The sequence below is a fragment of the Glycine max genome, chromosome 17, assembly GCF_000004515.6.
Source record: "Glycine max cultivar Williams 82 chromosome 17, Glycine_max_v4.0, whole genome shotgun sequence".
Lineage (NCBI taxonomy): Eukaryota > Viridiplantae > Streptophyta > Magnoliopsida > Fabales > Fabaceae > Glycine > Glycine max.
In genome coordinates this window covers 38,863,813-38,880,513 of record NC_038253.2, presented here as the reverse complement: position 1 = coordinate 38,880,513, position 16,701 = coordinate 38,863,813, and the positions used below count along the sequence as shown (strand labels likewise).

Here is a 16,701-nt window from a genome sequence, read left to right as displayed (position 1 = left end):
CCCAAAAATTTTAAGGGGGGGGGGGGGGGAAAAAAACCCCTTAAATTTTTTCCTTATTTTTTTTCCCCCCCCCCCCCCCCCCCCCCACACACACACACACATATATATATATATATATATATATATATATATATATATATATATATTGACAAAATTAATAATAATAATACCTAAAAGATAGATCACATTCTTTAGTAAAAAAAAAATATGTTCATTAATTGCTAAGATATAGATCACACTTTCTTTAAAATGATTCTCCAAAAAAAAAATTATATTCTTTATAGAGATAAATCACGATCTTTATTTACATAGAGATCGATCACATTTTGTAATTAAAAAAATACCTTCCTTATTTGTTTTTTTTCCTTTTTTTAAAAGATATTTAAATGGGATTTTAATTTTTATAATATTTTATGTATGATTATATTTTTATAATCTTTGAACGGGGTTTTAGTTTAATTATTAGTGTATTTTTAATCAATATTTTATCAATCAATTTTCGTAATTAATTAAAGTGCAACTATGAGTAATTAGATATCTAACCAGAAAAAACACGTATTAAAATTACTACTATACTCACACATGAGTCTGAATATGGAAATTGTTTTTAAAGTGCAAGTATGAGAACAACTAGTGATAGATCTAAATATTGTGGAGATATTATTTATACACATAAATTTTATGGGGCCAATACTTATATTATAAATTAATTTTTTTATATTATATTTTAAACTATGAAGAAAACATTAAAAATTTATGGGGACAATTACTCCCAGTGTGCAACAAATAGACCCGTTCCTGAAAACGACTACTATAATATCATACTCAAACTTTACTCATTGTTATTAAAATACTTGAACAAAATTAGAGAGATTTAAAAACAATTTCCTTTACTATACAAAGACGAATGGACTTTTTAATTTCAATCAATAAAAATAATTATAATCATCTAAAAAAACAAATCAATAAGATAAAGTCAACTCCAAGATAATGAGAAATTTAATATAAAAATAATTTAAATGTATTTAATGTTAAAATTTAAATGATATAAAAGTCATGTCAAGAGAAACAAGAACATACAAATTCATCGTAGTGCCAATGGAGCTCGCAAAGAGTTTGTTTTAGAGGAGTTCGTGGTTAATTAGTCCTTCTCCTGTTTTAGACTTGTTCCTTTTTTGTCTAGCTAGTGCTAGTTAGCTCTTGTTTTCTATTTTTCCTCACTGTACCAAAAAAATACTGTAACTAGAAATGTGTTTTCATCTCTAAAAAAAAGTGTTAAGATTTACTACTAATAAACGTTCAAATTTGTAATACACCATTAATGATTTTTTTTATACTTCAGAATGATGATTTTTATTTGAACTAAATAAACCAAAAAGATCGTAATCATTGCAAATATGCATGCTATAATTAATTAATTGTTTTGAAATCCATGCTCAATAAATTTGGGTTCAACGTGGCAGATTTCCCATAATCTAAATAAAATGGAAACTATAATCTTTTAAGATAAAATATATATTGATGGTGATTTGAATGGAAGACGTGGTAGTTGATTATAAATTGACCAAACCAAAGGAATAAAGTGCATGATATAGGAGTGAAAAAATTAAATATCATATAAGTGAGGAATTCTTTTCTTTTTCTTCTTTTTCTTTTTAGAGTGAATTTTGAAATTTTTTATATAAATCAAATTCTTCATCTCAATTTGTGTTTTGTGATGTTTTTATTAATTTCATGGCTAATTTTGCTTAAGGAAGTTAATTAGTTTTAATTTCTTGCTTTGCTTTGTTTTCAATCGGTATTTTTGTTTGTATTAAAGGTTAATTGGGATTATTATCATTGAATCAATTGTAGAAAATCTCAATTAATCCATGTCATGCCATATTTTAATTGATTGATTCTTTTGCTGCCTTTTATTTATTTCCTATCAGCTTACCTAATAAGATTTCACCATAAAAAAAATAGCTTACCTAATAAGAATGAATTTGTTTTTCTTTTTAAATTCGTTTTGGATTCATGGCAGCACTAGGGGTTTCAACTTTTTTCACTTCTCTGCAATGGATTTGTGTCGATAAAGTTCTCCATGCTGTGTCCCGTGATGACAAAACCCTCAAAGATATTAATGTTGAACCTAAAATATCTTGTACTACAAAGGCCCATGAAGATACTCGTGATGTCTCCATAGTGTCTTGTGTTGATAAGGCAATGAAAGACACCCATGTTATACATGACAAGGCACTCGAAGATGAAATCCTAAAAGATATCCATGGTGAACCTGAGATATCTTTTGTTAATGAAAAGACCCTTGAAGACATTCATGTTGTCTCTACAATATCTTGTGTAGATAAGGTCATGGAAGACACTCATGTTGATGTACTACATGATAAAGCACTCAAAGATCAAACCCTAGAAGATATATATCTATGTTGAACCTGATATATCTTGTGCTGAAAAGATCCTTGAAGACACCCATGATGTCTCGACAATGTCTTGTGTTGATAAGGTCATGGAAGACCCTCATGTTGTACTACATGATAAACACTCGAAGATTTCCATGTTGTAACTGAAAAGAGAGTAAGTTTCCCCATTCCTTTCAACAAAACTTCTATTATGATAAAATTAGTTTCAAGTTATTTAAATTTTTGTTAAATTTGATTTTAGTTTTTTATATAAGAATTTACCAATTAGTAGAAGTTAAACAAAACAATATGATCAAACTAGCCTACCCTAAGTTATGATGAATTTATACACAATAACTGATGCATAAATGCAAAATAACTTTTGTCTCTAATCAACAAAGCTAGCATTCTTACTGTTTAAAACAATAGTGATGTCATTCTGTTTTATATCCCGCCAACAATTATCCAAATGCACGAATATGAAATAAACCTATGCTAGCTAGTAATTAAAATGTTCTGAAAACGTGCCTTTCAGTCATAAGTTCCAGCAATGAACAACAGCCCTTGCCTCTTTTCCTTTATATTTGAATTTCACCATTGATATTAATTCATGCTCTCCAGTTTTCAATCCACTGTGTGAACGAGTAGCAATGAATGGTGTTTTTGCTTGCTGTATTTTATATTTTAATAATGGTTCTTTTGCTTGCTGTATCTTATGAATGATGAATATCACCAGTTACATGAATCACATGACGTGATTCAGCAGAATTAAAAATCAAAGTTTAAGAAATTAGAAATTAAGACCAATTTTAACTGATGTGATTGGTTGAGATTTTTTATTATTATTACTAATTAGATTTTTTTAGTTATTATTTTATGTATTTTTCAATAAGCCTCACTAACCTTTTTTTTTTTTTTTATGGTGTTTTTTAATAGATTGAAATGATGGAAGAGATGCCCAAGAATGAAGTGCAACAAGAGAGCCAAATCATGAACAAAAGGAAGATTATCAATGAAATGGTTTGGAGAAAGAAGATTTTTGTTGGGGGCTTACCTTCTGGCATATCAGAGGAGGAGTTCAAGAATTATTTTGAGAGGTTTGGCACAATAACTGATGTGGTGGTGATTCAAGACAGTGTCACACACCGGCCTAGGGGATTTGGATTCATCACATTTGATTCAGAAAAATTGGTTGAAAATGTTATGCTAAATAGCTTCCATGATTTGAATGGTAAAATAGTGGAGGTCAAGAGGGTGGTGCCAAAATTGGAGAATAATAATAATGGTGCTTTTGATCAATTAAAATCCAATTATGGAAAAGGAACGTCTTTGAAAAGTTTTCCTTATTATTATGGTACCAATAGCAGCATTCCAATCCCTGATTGTGGTCCTTCTCCTTGGTACCAAAATAATGGGTTATATTTTCATGCACCAAATTCCTATGATTGGTACCCTATTGATGCTTCTTTTCCTTGGCATATGCCCATGGTACCCATGACTCAGCCATGTCCACACCCTTTTGGCTATTGTTTCCCAAGTTATCCATATGTTGGTGGGAATGATGGGGTGAAAAGATAGGCTCACAAGGAAGAAATGATTAGATACAAGATTAAATTAAAAGTTCACTCTTTTTTTTTTCTTGAATCATTTGATGCAAATATTTATTGCGTAGTCATCGAACTGAAACTTCAATCTGGAATTAATTTTAGCATCCAATTTACTTGAAGAATTTATCTTGATTTTGTCGTTAGATATAACTTTTTTTTTGTTTTCTTTTCATTCCTTTGGGCTTTTGCAACTGTGTAAATAAAATTCGAATTTATAAATTTGTATAACTTATTTGTTTCCTTGGTTGCTAATTCATTATATTAGTTATTATTATTTTACTCCTGACGAGGAGTTATTATATTTGTCGTTAGATATAACCTTTTTTGTTTTCTTTTCATTCTTTTTGCAACTGTGATATTTAAAAAATCATATAAATTATTTGTCCTTGATTGCTAATTCATTATATTAGTTGTTATTATTATAATTTTAATCCTGAAAATCAATTATAAGACTGACATAATGAAAATATTTTTAACAAAACTAATAAATTTAACAGTTGACAATTTTTTTTTACTCCTGACTATAACTCTTTAATCGTCATGTATTTTTAGTTTTAGGACTCGTGTTTTTTTTAATCTTTTAATTTATGTGATAGAAAAATGAAAAAGAATTAGGAAGAAAATGACATGGAAGAAAAAAAATAAGTGTATAGTCATAATTTTTCTTTGATATGACTATGCTATGTTTGTTATGATATATAAAATAACATTGATTGTTTTATTATAGTTCAGAATGTTATTCTGATATATGTTGTATACATATATTTTCTATCATTGATATATTGAAAAAACATAAACTTTATAATTGAAATACTTAAATAGGTTATTAATTCCTCAAATTAGATATTTATTTTTCTAGTCTTCCAAATTAAAATTTGCTTTTCTAAGCCCTTTAAAATTGAGATTTTTTTTTTTAGTTTCTCACCGCAAAATCATTAGAGTGAGCCAAGCAAGAATTATTGAATTTGTAATTTATAACGATTTTTAATCACTGGAATTTGATTTTGTAATTCAAATTTTAAAATATCACTTCTGAAATTAAATTAAAAATCAAATTCTAGCTGTAAAAATTTGTCACAAATTACAAATTCAATATTATTTGTTTGACCATTATGAAGTTTGTAAATGTACAATTTATAATTGAAAGCCTCTGAAAATTTTATTATTTGCTTTTCATCTTATCCTTAAGTCATGGTATTCAGCATTCACATTTTTATGATTTGCTTTTGAAGGGAAAAGTAGGTATTAACTATTAAATCTGCTATCGGTATCTCTTGCAGAAGATAAATGGAAATCTTTGTTGTAGGTGTGCTATGATATCAGTCCTTGGTTGCTAAATATTAAAATAAGTACAAACTTAAATCCATTCCTGATGAGTAGTTTAGGTTTGACCGGAATTAGATAATAATAATAATAATAATAATAATAATAATAATAATAATAATAATAATAATAATAATTTAATACATGAGCTACTGAAGACTCAAACATTCCAATTCTCAATTTTGGTCTTAAGATCAGTATGGAAGGAAATGAGTGATTTCTGACGATTAGTGAAAGCTGCAGCAATCTGCTTATAACTTCCCCTTCTATATTTTTCCTTCTCAGCACTTCAGTATTTAAATCTTTCAAAGCATTTTCCTTATGGATGGAAACCATTAATAGTTTCTCTGCTGATTCAGAGAACTTCTGTAGCAAAGTATCTCTTTCCAGGTTTTCATATCTTTCATTTAAATCCTCCTTTGCAGTTTCACCTCCCATATCAGAGCCCATTGTCACAAAAATTAAGTTTAGAATAATCATGAAAAACCTACTAATATGCTTTGTCTCAAATTTTATTTTATGCTAGAATGCAGTTCTATATTTTCACCTATGATGCCCTTTAGTAAACTGAATGCACGGATGAGGCAAACTTCACTTTATTCTATGCTTTTCAAATTACAAAATTCGGCCTCCTCCCTCCTAAGCTGACCTGAAAATTGAAAAAAATAATTTGATCAATGTTGGAATTGTCCAAATAGAGAGAATTTCACTATATAGAAAATTATTTTATATCATATAGAAAGTAATATCAATCATAATAATTAGTTTTCAATTCCTTTAATTATTTAGCCGTGCAAATCTGTGCAAATCTGTTATTTCCAATTCTGATTTGTTGAGAATTATTAGGAGATTGGTAGTTTGATTCACTACATATTAGGGCTGTTCACTTATATATATATCACTGTAAACTAATATCAAATTCAATCAATAAAAGTTACAAACTTATTCCTCTATATGGTATCAGCCTAAACGATCCACCCATTCCCTATTTCTTCAATTAAGGACGTCGTTCCCCACCCTTGCCTCCCATGGCCGACAACAACTCCTTCATTCCCAACCCCCATGAGCCATCCAAACCCCTTGCTTGCATCACTTTCACCAATGTCACCAAACTTCTTCCCAACAATTATCCTAATTGGAAACAACAAGTTGAAGCTCTCCTTGATGGCTATGATCTCCTCCAATATCCAGATGGATCTTTTCCTGCGCCGTCAGAAACGATCCTCACCGCTCCAACATCTTCGACGCCGACTCCGTCGGAAACGACCCCCACCACTGCATCACTTCCGGTAACAACTCAGAATCCTGCTTACCAAACCTGGCGTCGACAGGACCGCCTTATATATGGTGTTCTCCTCACCACTCTCTCTAATGAAGTGACCTCCCTGGTGTCTCAAACCAAGACCTCGCATGATCTCTAGATCCTTCTCAAAAACACCTATGCCAAAGCATCTCGCAAACCTTTTCTCGGCCGCTGTCAGTGGTGCAACATCAAATGTCATGTTCTCTCTCAGTGCAAAACCTTCCAGCAGCAGCATCCTAATGTCCCACCGCCACCTCGTAACTCTCCGGCTCACACTGGACAGGTTCAGGTCAATACTGCAACTGCCGGCCCATCGCAACATGATTTTCTGTTTGACAGTGGAGCGACACATCACGTAACCAATGATCTCGATAATCTGGCGCTTCATCATCCGTACACTGGTCCTGACTCACTGTTTATGGGTAATGGTTCAGGTTTAAACATCACTCATTCTGGAACACTTTTACTTAATGATTTATCCTTGTCTAATGCTTTGTGTGTTCCTTCCATGAAACAAAAAATAATCTCTGTCTCTAAACTTACCCAACAAACCAACTCTGTTGTTGTTTTCCTGCCAAACTCTTTTTATGTGAAGGACTTGCAGACAGGTCACACAACCCATAAAGGCTCATGTGTGGATGGACTCTATCTCTGGCCCGCCACCTCACCCTCCGTCCACACGGTTCGAACAGAATCCTCTGCATCATGGCATCATAGGCTTGGGCACCCTTCATCTTCTATTTTCAAATTTGTTCAGAAACATTTTTCCTTAGGCTCAAATAAATTTCCGCAATCCGATTGTAACTCGTGTCAAATTAGCAAAAGTCATAAACTTCCATTCCATGAATCCACTCTTAAATCTTGTATCCATTAGAAATAATTTTCTCTGATGTCTGGACTTCTCCTATTTTATCAATTAATGGTCTTCGCTATTATTGCATGTTTGTTGATCATTTTACTCGCTATATTTGGCTATATCCAATGAAACGAAAATCTGATGTCCAAACTATATTTCCCAAATTTAAATCGCTAGTTGAAAATTTCTATCATCACAAAATAAAAATTCTTTACACAGACAATGGTGGCGAATATATTGGTCTTCGCCCTTTTTTACTAAATCATGGTATAAGTCATCATACAACGCCACCTCATACACCTGAACATAATGGAATTTCAGAACGTCGAAATCGTCACATTGCTGAAACCGATCTCTCTCTTCTCCATCACTCAGGCTTGCCCCTCACCTATTGGCCTCACGCCATGACCACCGCCGCTTATCTTATAAATTGCCTCCCAACTCCAATTCTTGGGTACCAATCACCCTATTCTAAATTGCTCAACATTAGTCCGGATTATCATAAGTTAAAGTGTTTTGGATGTTTGTGTTTTCCCTGGATTAAACCATATGCTAACCATAAACTTGCACCAAAGTCTGCTATGTGTGTTTTTGTAGGTTACTCGGCTGATCAACATGCATATTTGTGTCTCGATCCCACAACAGGAAGGATCTATACCTCTCGGCATGTGAAGTTCGTTGAATCTGAATTCCCGTTCAACTCCCTAGTAACTCACGCTAGTCCAAGTCCAGAGCAACAAACAAGCCCACTTCAACTCTCCATCTTACAACCCATGAACCCACCGGAAGATTCATCTCCTGCCCCTTCCTACCCATCCATCACCAACTCCCCATATATGGCCCAGTCCTCCACCGAACCCACAAACCTCACTCAATCTCCTCCTCCAACCTCACAATCATCCCCGCAACTCTCTGCTCCACCACCCCAAACCATTGTCAACCCAAATGGAGGTGGGATCATCACTCAGTCTAAAAACAACATTATCAAACCCATCCAAAAGCTTAATCTTCATGTCCAAGCCTCCTCTCCCATTGAACCCAACACCATCACCCAGGCCCTTCGCGACCCTGATTGGCGCTCAGCCATGCAAGCCGAATTTGATGCCTTACACCACAACAACACTTGGGATCTTGTCAGTCGGTCCTCTGATCAAAATTTGGTTGGCTGTAAATGGGTATTTCGAATCAAACGAAATCTAGACGGATCAATTGATCGTTACAAGGCTCGGTTAGTCACCAAAGGGTTTCACTAATGCTCTGGTTGAGACTATATAGAAACTTTTAGCCCCGTTGTTAAACCGGTGACCATTCGCATTGTCCTAACTCTTGCAGTTCGTCAAGGGTGGCCCATATGTCAGCTTGATGTCAACAATGCATTTCTTCAAGGGACACTTAAGGAGGAAGTCTTCATGATACAACCACCTGGTTTTGTCAACAAAAACTTTCCTGATCATGTTTGTCGCCTCAAAAAGGCACTCTATGGGCTGAAGCAAGCACCCCGCGCCTGGTATACGGAGCTTCGCGTATTCCTGCTCTCCCTTGGTTTTGTCAATTCCACTACAGATGCATCTCTTTTCATCTACCAAAAACCAGAGGTTACACTTTACTTATTAGTATATGTTGATGATATAATTATGACTGGAAATTCATCTGCAGAGCTGTCCAAACTCATTGCCACACTTGCTGCTCGGTTTTCGTTAAAAGATCTTGGATGTCTCAGTTATTTCTTGGGTGTCGAAGTAATTCCTTCCGCTGCAGGAATGTTTCTTTCACAAAGGAAATATATCATTGATCTGCTACATAAATCAGGCATGAAAAATACAAAACCAGCATCCACTCCTTTATCAGCGAGTGTTCAATTACTTAAGGATTTTGGTGATCTCCTACCCTCTCCAAAGGATTACCGCACACTGGTTGGAAACCTTCAATACTTGAGTCTTACACGTCCAGACATCCCCTTCAGCACTAACAAACTCGCACAGTTCATGCAAAATCCAAGAACGGCGCATTGGTCTGCACTCAAATGAGTGCTCCGATATTTGGCGGGCTCTTGTGACAAAGGAGTCTTCATCTCAGCGACTACTGCTTTGACCTTTCATGCCTACTCGGATGCTGATTGGGCTGGTGACAAGGATGATTATGTTTCAACCACTGGTTACTTGTTGTATCTCGGTAACACTCCCATCTCCTGGAGCTCCCGCAAACAACGTTCTGTTGCTCGATCATCAACTGAAGCAGAATACAAAGCCTTGGCTGACACGGCTAGTGAACTATTATGGGTTCTTTCCTTGTTCACAGAACTTGGTCACATGCCCACTGCCAATCCAATCATATACTGTGACAATCTTGGTGCCACAAATCTCAGTGCTAATCCTGTCTTCCACTCTCGGATGAAACATATAGCCTTAGCCTACCACTTTGTCCGAGAACATGTTCAACATGGCAAGTTTCGAGTGTCTTTTGTGTCTACCGATGATCAACTTGCTGATATTCTAACAAAGCCTCTGCTTCGCCCTCAGTTCGAATCGCTACTGTCCAAGTTGCATCTCTCATCCAGATTATACAACTTGCGGGAGGATATCAATCATAATAATTAGTTTTCAATTCCTTTAATTATTTAGCCGTGCAAATCTGTGCAAATCTGTTATTTCCAATTCTGATTTGTTGAGAATTATTAGGAGATTGATAGCTTGATTCACTACATATTAGGGTTGTTCACTTGTATATATATCACTGTAAACTAATATCAAATTCAATCAATAAAAGTTACAAACTTATTCCTCTATAAGTAAAAAGATCAAACACAATTATTTTTCAAGCTTATTTGAATTTATATGAAAAATACATAGAGAGAATTATTTTACACAGACTACCACTCTTGAATTACGATGAAACTATAAATTAAAAAATATAATTTGATCAATGTTGAAACTGTCCAAATAGAGAGAATTTGATCAAGAGTCGTAGTCGGCCTGTGAAAAATAATATAAATATATTTTCTATAAATTCAAATGAGCTTGAAAATGATTTTATTTCATTTTTTACTTTCTATATGATATAAAATAGTTTTCTATATGATATAATCAATTAAAATATTACAGTTTAATATTTTTAAAAGAAAATAATAAATTTATTATGATTACACACGCACGCACACACAAACATATAATCGTGAAAAAACAATTCAATGATGATTTATGACCTTTAAACTAAAAATAAAATTCCTTAAAACAATTCAACCTCTTAAAATAATTATCTCATGCAAAAGCAATGTTTTAAGAATGAGATTGATTATTGAATTGGTTGAGATACTGGGTTAATGAATTATTGGTCAAATTAAAGTCTTATTGGTTGAACCGATTTATTTGGATATATATTAAAAAATTATAAAAAAATATAATTAAGTAATTAATATAATTTAATCATTTGATACTTTAAATTTAAAATAATTATCATTATAAAATAGTTAATATCTCAAATGACAACAAATATGCTTGTCAATAACAAGTCTATAATTAAGTTTTAAAAAAAACATCTAATGTCTTAAAAAATAAACATAAATTCACAAAAATAACAGAGAAAAGTTTTATAATTCTTTTTTTTAAAAAAATACTTGAACCAAATAAATGAATCGAATCTGTGTGACCATCATGTTCCGGTGGGACCGGTCCGGTTGTTAAAAAACTGCGCAGGGGTATATGTACTAATTTATTAACATAGGCAAAGCATTTAAAATTCCTTTTTTTGTTATTTTTATTTGTCAATAAGACATTTTTATTTTATTTTTAAAATTTTCCTTACAAATACCACTACTTCTCAGTAAACTGTCCAAAAATGCACCTGGTGCCTATATTTACAACGCAATGAATGAATCATGTATTGTGTGGATGAGGACAGTGTAGTGTAGTGCCATTGAGAAGCATTAATGATACTAGTTAGCCATATCCAAGCTCCTTGCGTAGGAGCCATGTTTTCAAAGTGTTGTTCTCTATTGTCTCTACCCAAATTCATCACTGTTACAAACCCACCAACGTTTTCCAACCCTGTACCTAATTTCATCACTAGAAGAATAAGCTCCACAAGACCCTTTCATCTCACACTCGCCAAAGCAGAGGGAAACCTCGATTCAGATTCACCCTCAACCTCCACTTCTTCTCCTTCTCCTTCTCCTTTTGCCACTGACCAAACGGTTTTCGTGACTGGCAAGGATGTTCCATTGGAGGGTGTCATCCAGTTCGAGAAACCAGCCTCTTCTCCTCCTTTTGAAAAATGGGGGTAACTTTTTTTTTCTTCCTTTAAAGTTTTCGATTTTATTCATAAAGTAGAAAGCTTGTTGCAGAATTTCAAATGGGTTATCATTTATCAACTTATCATGCATGTGTTGTAGGCGTGTGGCTCTGCTAGCTGGTGCGGATGTGTTGGCCTTGTTTGTGTTTTCGACAATTGGAAGATATAGTCATGGACTTTCTGTTTTGGACCTTGAGACACTGCGCACTGCTGACCCTTTTATTGCGGGTGTGTTTGGTTTTATGTTTTGCTCTTTTTTGTTTTTGTTCATGATTGTGTTGGATTTGTGTTTTGGAGAGTTTGAGGTTTGAAAATTGAGTGTGTTTTTCAATGGTGTGCAGGGTGGTTTTTGGGTGCTTACTTCCTTGGAGGTTTTGGGGAGGATGGCCGCGGGATGAACGGTCTCTCGAAGGGTGTCGTTGCTACTGCGAAGTCATGGGCTGTTGGGATCCCTGTAAGTTGAATGCTTGCTTATTGTGTGATGTGAAGCTTGTTGGTTTACTTGCAGCCATCTTGGTAGAATTTTTAGGAAATAAATCTTGGATTTTGTTGCACGGAGATGCGTATTGCGTGATATAACATGTTCACACCACAAAAATTTAGTGAAAGAGGGTTTTTACAATGTGTGTACTTAGATGGAAGCTTGAATCCATGTCCACAATCTTGAATCCTTGATATAACCTTGGAACAAATCTTGAATCGATGCTTGCAATCATCTAGGATGTTTGTGTTTGTCTAAAACCATAGAAGAAAAGAATGAGGAAAAACTAGGATTTTCCCACAAGTTGTGCATACAGAAGTGTCTAATGGAGTATCGGTTTTATAGCCATCAGATGAGAGCAGAGGTCCCTCGTTTCGATACCAAAGTGAGAGCCCAAATAATCATTGTAGATCAATTTACATCATAATTCAAAATGAAAAATATCTACCATTGTAATTAAAATTACATAATAGTAGTTTTCATAATCAATTGTTTAATAATATTAAATCAATCTAATAATTAAATAATATTAATCCACAAAAAATCTAACACATCATTCAACAAGTTGTGGCCTAGCATGAGAAGTGGTTGTGTTGATCTTCTTCATTGGCACTTTTGCTTTAGCATCCGTTCTATTGCTGAAAATTTAATGTCTTTGAAACAGCTTACAAATTTGGAGAGCATTCCTTGAAATGAAATGATTTACAGTGCATAAAATGATTTGTAATGTAAGTGAATTGTATTGAATTAGTAAACTGATTTGATGCCAAACTATTGTCTTAAATAATTCAGCTATAGATGAAATTAGCTCTTTCATTTGATGTACAACTTTAAGAGGGAGTAATTAAATTATAGAGTTTCAGCTGATAATTGCAGCTTGAACACAGGTGCTTTGCATTCATAGAAACGAGTAGTAAGTAAATTATAGTTTGGTAATCTTGTCTCCCAAGTACACACAATCATATTGACATATTACAATTTTCTTCTCTAAGATTGACAATAATAATTTTGTTACAGATATATGGTAATTTAATTGTTCCATAGTCCTTATTGGGAAAATAAAGTATGTATTGTTGCACAATCGTTTTCTTTTTCCATTGACCTTTGACAAAACAGATCCCATTTATCTCTTTCCGACTTCTTGGCAGATAGGAATAGTAATAAAGGCAGCAACATCGGGTCATCTACCGAATTATGGTTTTGTATTTGTGAGTCTGGGAAGCACTGCTGTTTTACTTGTTACATTCAGAGCATTATTATATACTATTCTTCCAGTTGACAATAGTAAGAAGAGCGATGACTATCGCCGCGGCAGTCCCTTTGAACTCTTTGAGGTATATAACCTTTTCATCTTTATTACATCTCAGGATACTATATATTCTAATTCCATTTCAAAGCTTGGTATGAAAGAATAGGCTATTCATTCTTGGAAACTGCTTAAAAGTCTTCTCATGCAATTGCATTTATATAAACCTGAACATGTGTTGCACCTCTGCTAAATCTGCAGTATCCATGAGTTTATATTTGTAACCATACAGAATAAACTGAGTTAATGGGAAAATGTTGAATTAAAAGCTGATGTATCTATTATGAATGCTCTTGTTTGCTGTCATAACTTAAAAGACATAATTGAGAAGAAAATACAAATGTAACTTAAGATCTGCACAGCAACAACAATTCCACTCTTGATTAGCATGTGGAATCCATGCTTGTGCTTTGCCAAAACTATTAATGAAGTTTTTAGTCATGAAAAGTGAGATTTACACAGCCTATATACTGTTAATTTCTACTTCAGCAGCACAATATCCAAATACTTTGAACTAATTGTGCAAATAATTTAAATTTTCACTCGTACTAATCTTTTCTTTATCACTATATAACAATAACCATGTTGCCATCTTTAACTGTATGAATTTTATAGCCATCTGTTGAGCATTGGATACTGAATCCTGATGCAAAATTTGTTCTTTACTTTTGTAGCTGCTAACATCATTAGTACGGCGGTGGTAGCAATGGTTTGCATGTTCAAGGCACCATAATGTGTATGCATCTAAACATCAGTTTCCATCGCTAGTCTCCTTGTACTATCTGCTCGTATGAAAAAAGTAAGAGTAGATGTTTACTGCAGTTGAATTTTATTCAACTAAATGTGTATACTATTATTACACCTTTGATCAATCAAAAGTGCATTAACTATCAAGTCATTTATATCATGCTCTGGTCCAAGTAAAAGCAAGATTTTTACTGCAGTTGAATTTCATTCCACTAAATGTTTTTACTATTATTACACACCATTGATCAATTAAAAGTGCATTAAACTATTAAGTCATTTGAATCATGCTCTGGTCCATTTGCACTATAGACTGTCACTTTCTGAGATCTCCCAGGTTTTCCAAACAAGCTTACCATTCATGTTAAATGATGATAAAGTAGAGGCTTTTGGAAGTATGAATAAATTTGTTGTGTGTTATCTTTTGATTGCAACTATCTTGGGTAACAGTGATGTAGAATATAAGAACAAGAGGAACTAGAAAAGGAGATAGATATTGCACTTTTTATGTTTGCTAGCCCTTTTAGAATTAGAGTCCAATAACACCTTTAGTTCCTTAAGTTTATTTGAAGTCTTACTTTAGTCCTTTATCCCTGCATTATATAAAAAGAGATATAGATGAGTCGGTGGCTTTAAGACTAAAAGCTAAAAAAATTCCTAGCACTTGGTACCTAGCATATTTGAGAACTTAAGATTTTCTTATAGATTGTTAATAATGTCTTATTTCTGTCCTTCTCTGCCTAGGAATCTGGTGCACATTTCTTGTAGCATAGGAAGTGCTTAAGGAGTTGAATGGTAAGATATAGATGTAATATATTACCGTAGTGGTGCAAGAATCTTTCACATGTGAAAATGAGAAAACAGCCACCTTCCCTTGTGTAAATAGATATGGCAAACCTAATATTTATATTTTGTTTCACTCATCAGAACTATCCGTTAGATTGGTCATGCTCATCAAAGAAGCTAAAATATTACACCTAACTATTTGAGCCACCTTGTAGGCAGGGCTTGTAATTCCAAGAGTGATCTATGTCGTGTTCGCTAGGGCAAGTGTAACAGTTGACTAGTAATAATGTTGAATATTTAAGACTTAAATACCACCTCACAAGGCTATTTGGCAAGTACTAAGATTGTCAAATCCTTATTATTATTATTTTTTGGCTATATCAAATCCTTAATTATTTAGACAATAGATAGAGGAGGAGTTCAAAGTTAGATTAAAGAAGATGAGACAAGGGAAAGAAATTTAAGTCCAAAAGAATTCCAAGAGTACAAGTAATCACAGGTAACTTTTTAATTATGGAAAGCCTAGTATGTCTACTTTCACATATAATATTACCCAATTCTTTATAACCCTTGTTTCTTCCTAATTGTCAATCACCAACGTATGCTTAATCTAATAGCACCCAATGTTTATGTAATGCTAATTTTTTTTTTCCTATGTTATCACGTCCATTAGTTATGCTAGGGTACAATTATGAAATACACAAAGTTTCAACAAGGTTGTTAATTCAATAACTAATTGAAAGTGAAGGATTATGATTGATTCTCCTAAACTTCTCGATCAGGTTTGATCTATAGTTCCATTAATTAATTGCAGTATGGATACAAGTCAACTAGCTAACAAGGATCATACTGTAAGTGGTCAATTTTCAACACAACACAAGGCAGGATTTACCGCAGCCGTTGGTTATGAATTTAGTTACTCATTTTCATAAACTAAGTTCAAAACCATGGCATAAATTTAACAAAAATCCATAATGTAAAAGGAAAAGAAAAACTGATCAGCATGTTGTGAAGTAGTTCCAAAACGCATTTAGTCATTTCATTCATGGCCTTCAAACCATCATGCTCTGATAGGCTCAAACCATGTAGATTCACGATGGAGCTTCTTAGCATTGCTAAAATGGTTATTTTCATTTTATAGTTTGCATTTGGTACACGGATATTTTGATTTCCATGCCGTATTTGAAAGTAAAATTTGATGCTTTTAGTCTTTTAGATATAATGTGCATAATGTTTATTTGTTTCCGATAAAATTAACTATTTAGTTGGATGGGAAAAAGAGTAATCAGTTATATTAAATTAAGATTTATCATGTTTAATTTTATATTTAAGGGTGAAATATGCTTACTTAAATAATAATGTAGGGACAAAGTGACTTTTACACTAGATATAATTATGTGTTACTTTTAAAAGTTTACTTAACTTTTATAGTTTAAATTAATTTATTATCTAACATGTGATAAAATTTATGTCTAATTGTAACTGGTTCTAATATATTTTAATTACGGCCAAATATATTATAAAAAGAATTACGGTTATATGAACAAATCGGAAATCAGTGTTTTCTACAATTCAATAATTGATTAGAGTTTTAAAGCATTAACCTAAA

The 16,701-nt window shown here is 33.2% G+C and overlaps 2 protein-coding genes across 3 annotated transcripts; both read left to right on the top strand.

Annotated features, from left to right (window-relative positions):
• Positions 1–3,317: 3,317 nt before the first annotated feature.
• LOC102670015 (RNA-binding protein 1) lies at positions 3,318–4,538 on the top strand. Its single transcript, XM_006601192.3, has one exon. It carries the CDS (start codon positions 3,342–3,344, stop codon positions 3,975–3,977), a length of 636 nt encoding a protein of 211 aa, XP_006601255.1. The 5' UTR covers positions 3,318–3,341; the 3' UTR covers positions 3,978–4,538.
• Positions 4,539–11,330: 6,792 nt separating this feature from the next.
• LOC100790514 (uncharacterized) lies at positions 11,331–15,591 on the top strand. 2 transcript variants are annotated; one of them, NR_183044.1, is made up of 6 exons: positions 11,331–11,763; positions 11,876–12,003; positions 12,117–12,229; positions 13,405–13,590; positions 14,237–14,361; positions 15,051–15,591. NR_183044.1 is itself a non-coding variant. In NM_001254641.3 (5 exons), the coding sequence occupies exons 1-5, from the start codon at positions 11,414–11,416 to the stop codon at positions 14,264–14,266; spliced, it is 807 nt and encodes a 268-aa protein (NP_001241570.1). In that variant the 5' UTR covers positions 11,331–11,413; the 3' UTR covers positions 14,267–14,502. The 2 variants fall into 2 exon arrangements, 1 of the variants encoding a protein (NP_001241570.1); NM_001254641.3 differs by lacking the exon at positions 15,051–15,591 and having other exon boundaries at positions 14,237–14,502.
• Positions 15,592–16,701: the final 1,110 nt, after the last annotated feature.

Bases quoted from the DNA above. Each gene is read 5' to 3' on its own strand.
- LOC100790514 (NM_001254641.3), top strand. From the start codon at position 11,414: ATGATACTAGTTAGCCATATCCAAGCTCCTTGCGTAGGAGCCATGTTT. The intron at 11,764-11,875 runs GTAACTTTTTTT...CATGTGTTGTAG, and splicing joins CCTCCTTTTGAAAAATGGGG to GCGTGTGGCTCTGCTAGCTG. The intron at 12,004-12,116 runs GTGTGTTTGGTT...AATGGTGTGCAG, and splicing joins TGCTGACCCTTTTATTGCGG to GGTGGTTTTTGGGTGCTTAC.
- LOC102670015 (XM_006601192.3), top strand. From the start codon at position 3,342: ATGATGGAAGAGATGCCCAAGAATGAAGTGCAACAAGAGAGCCAAATC.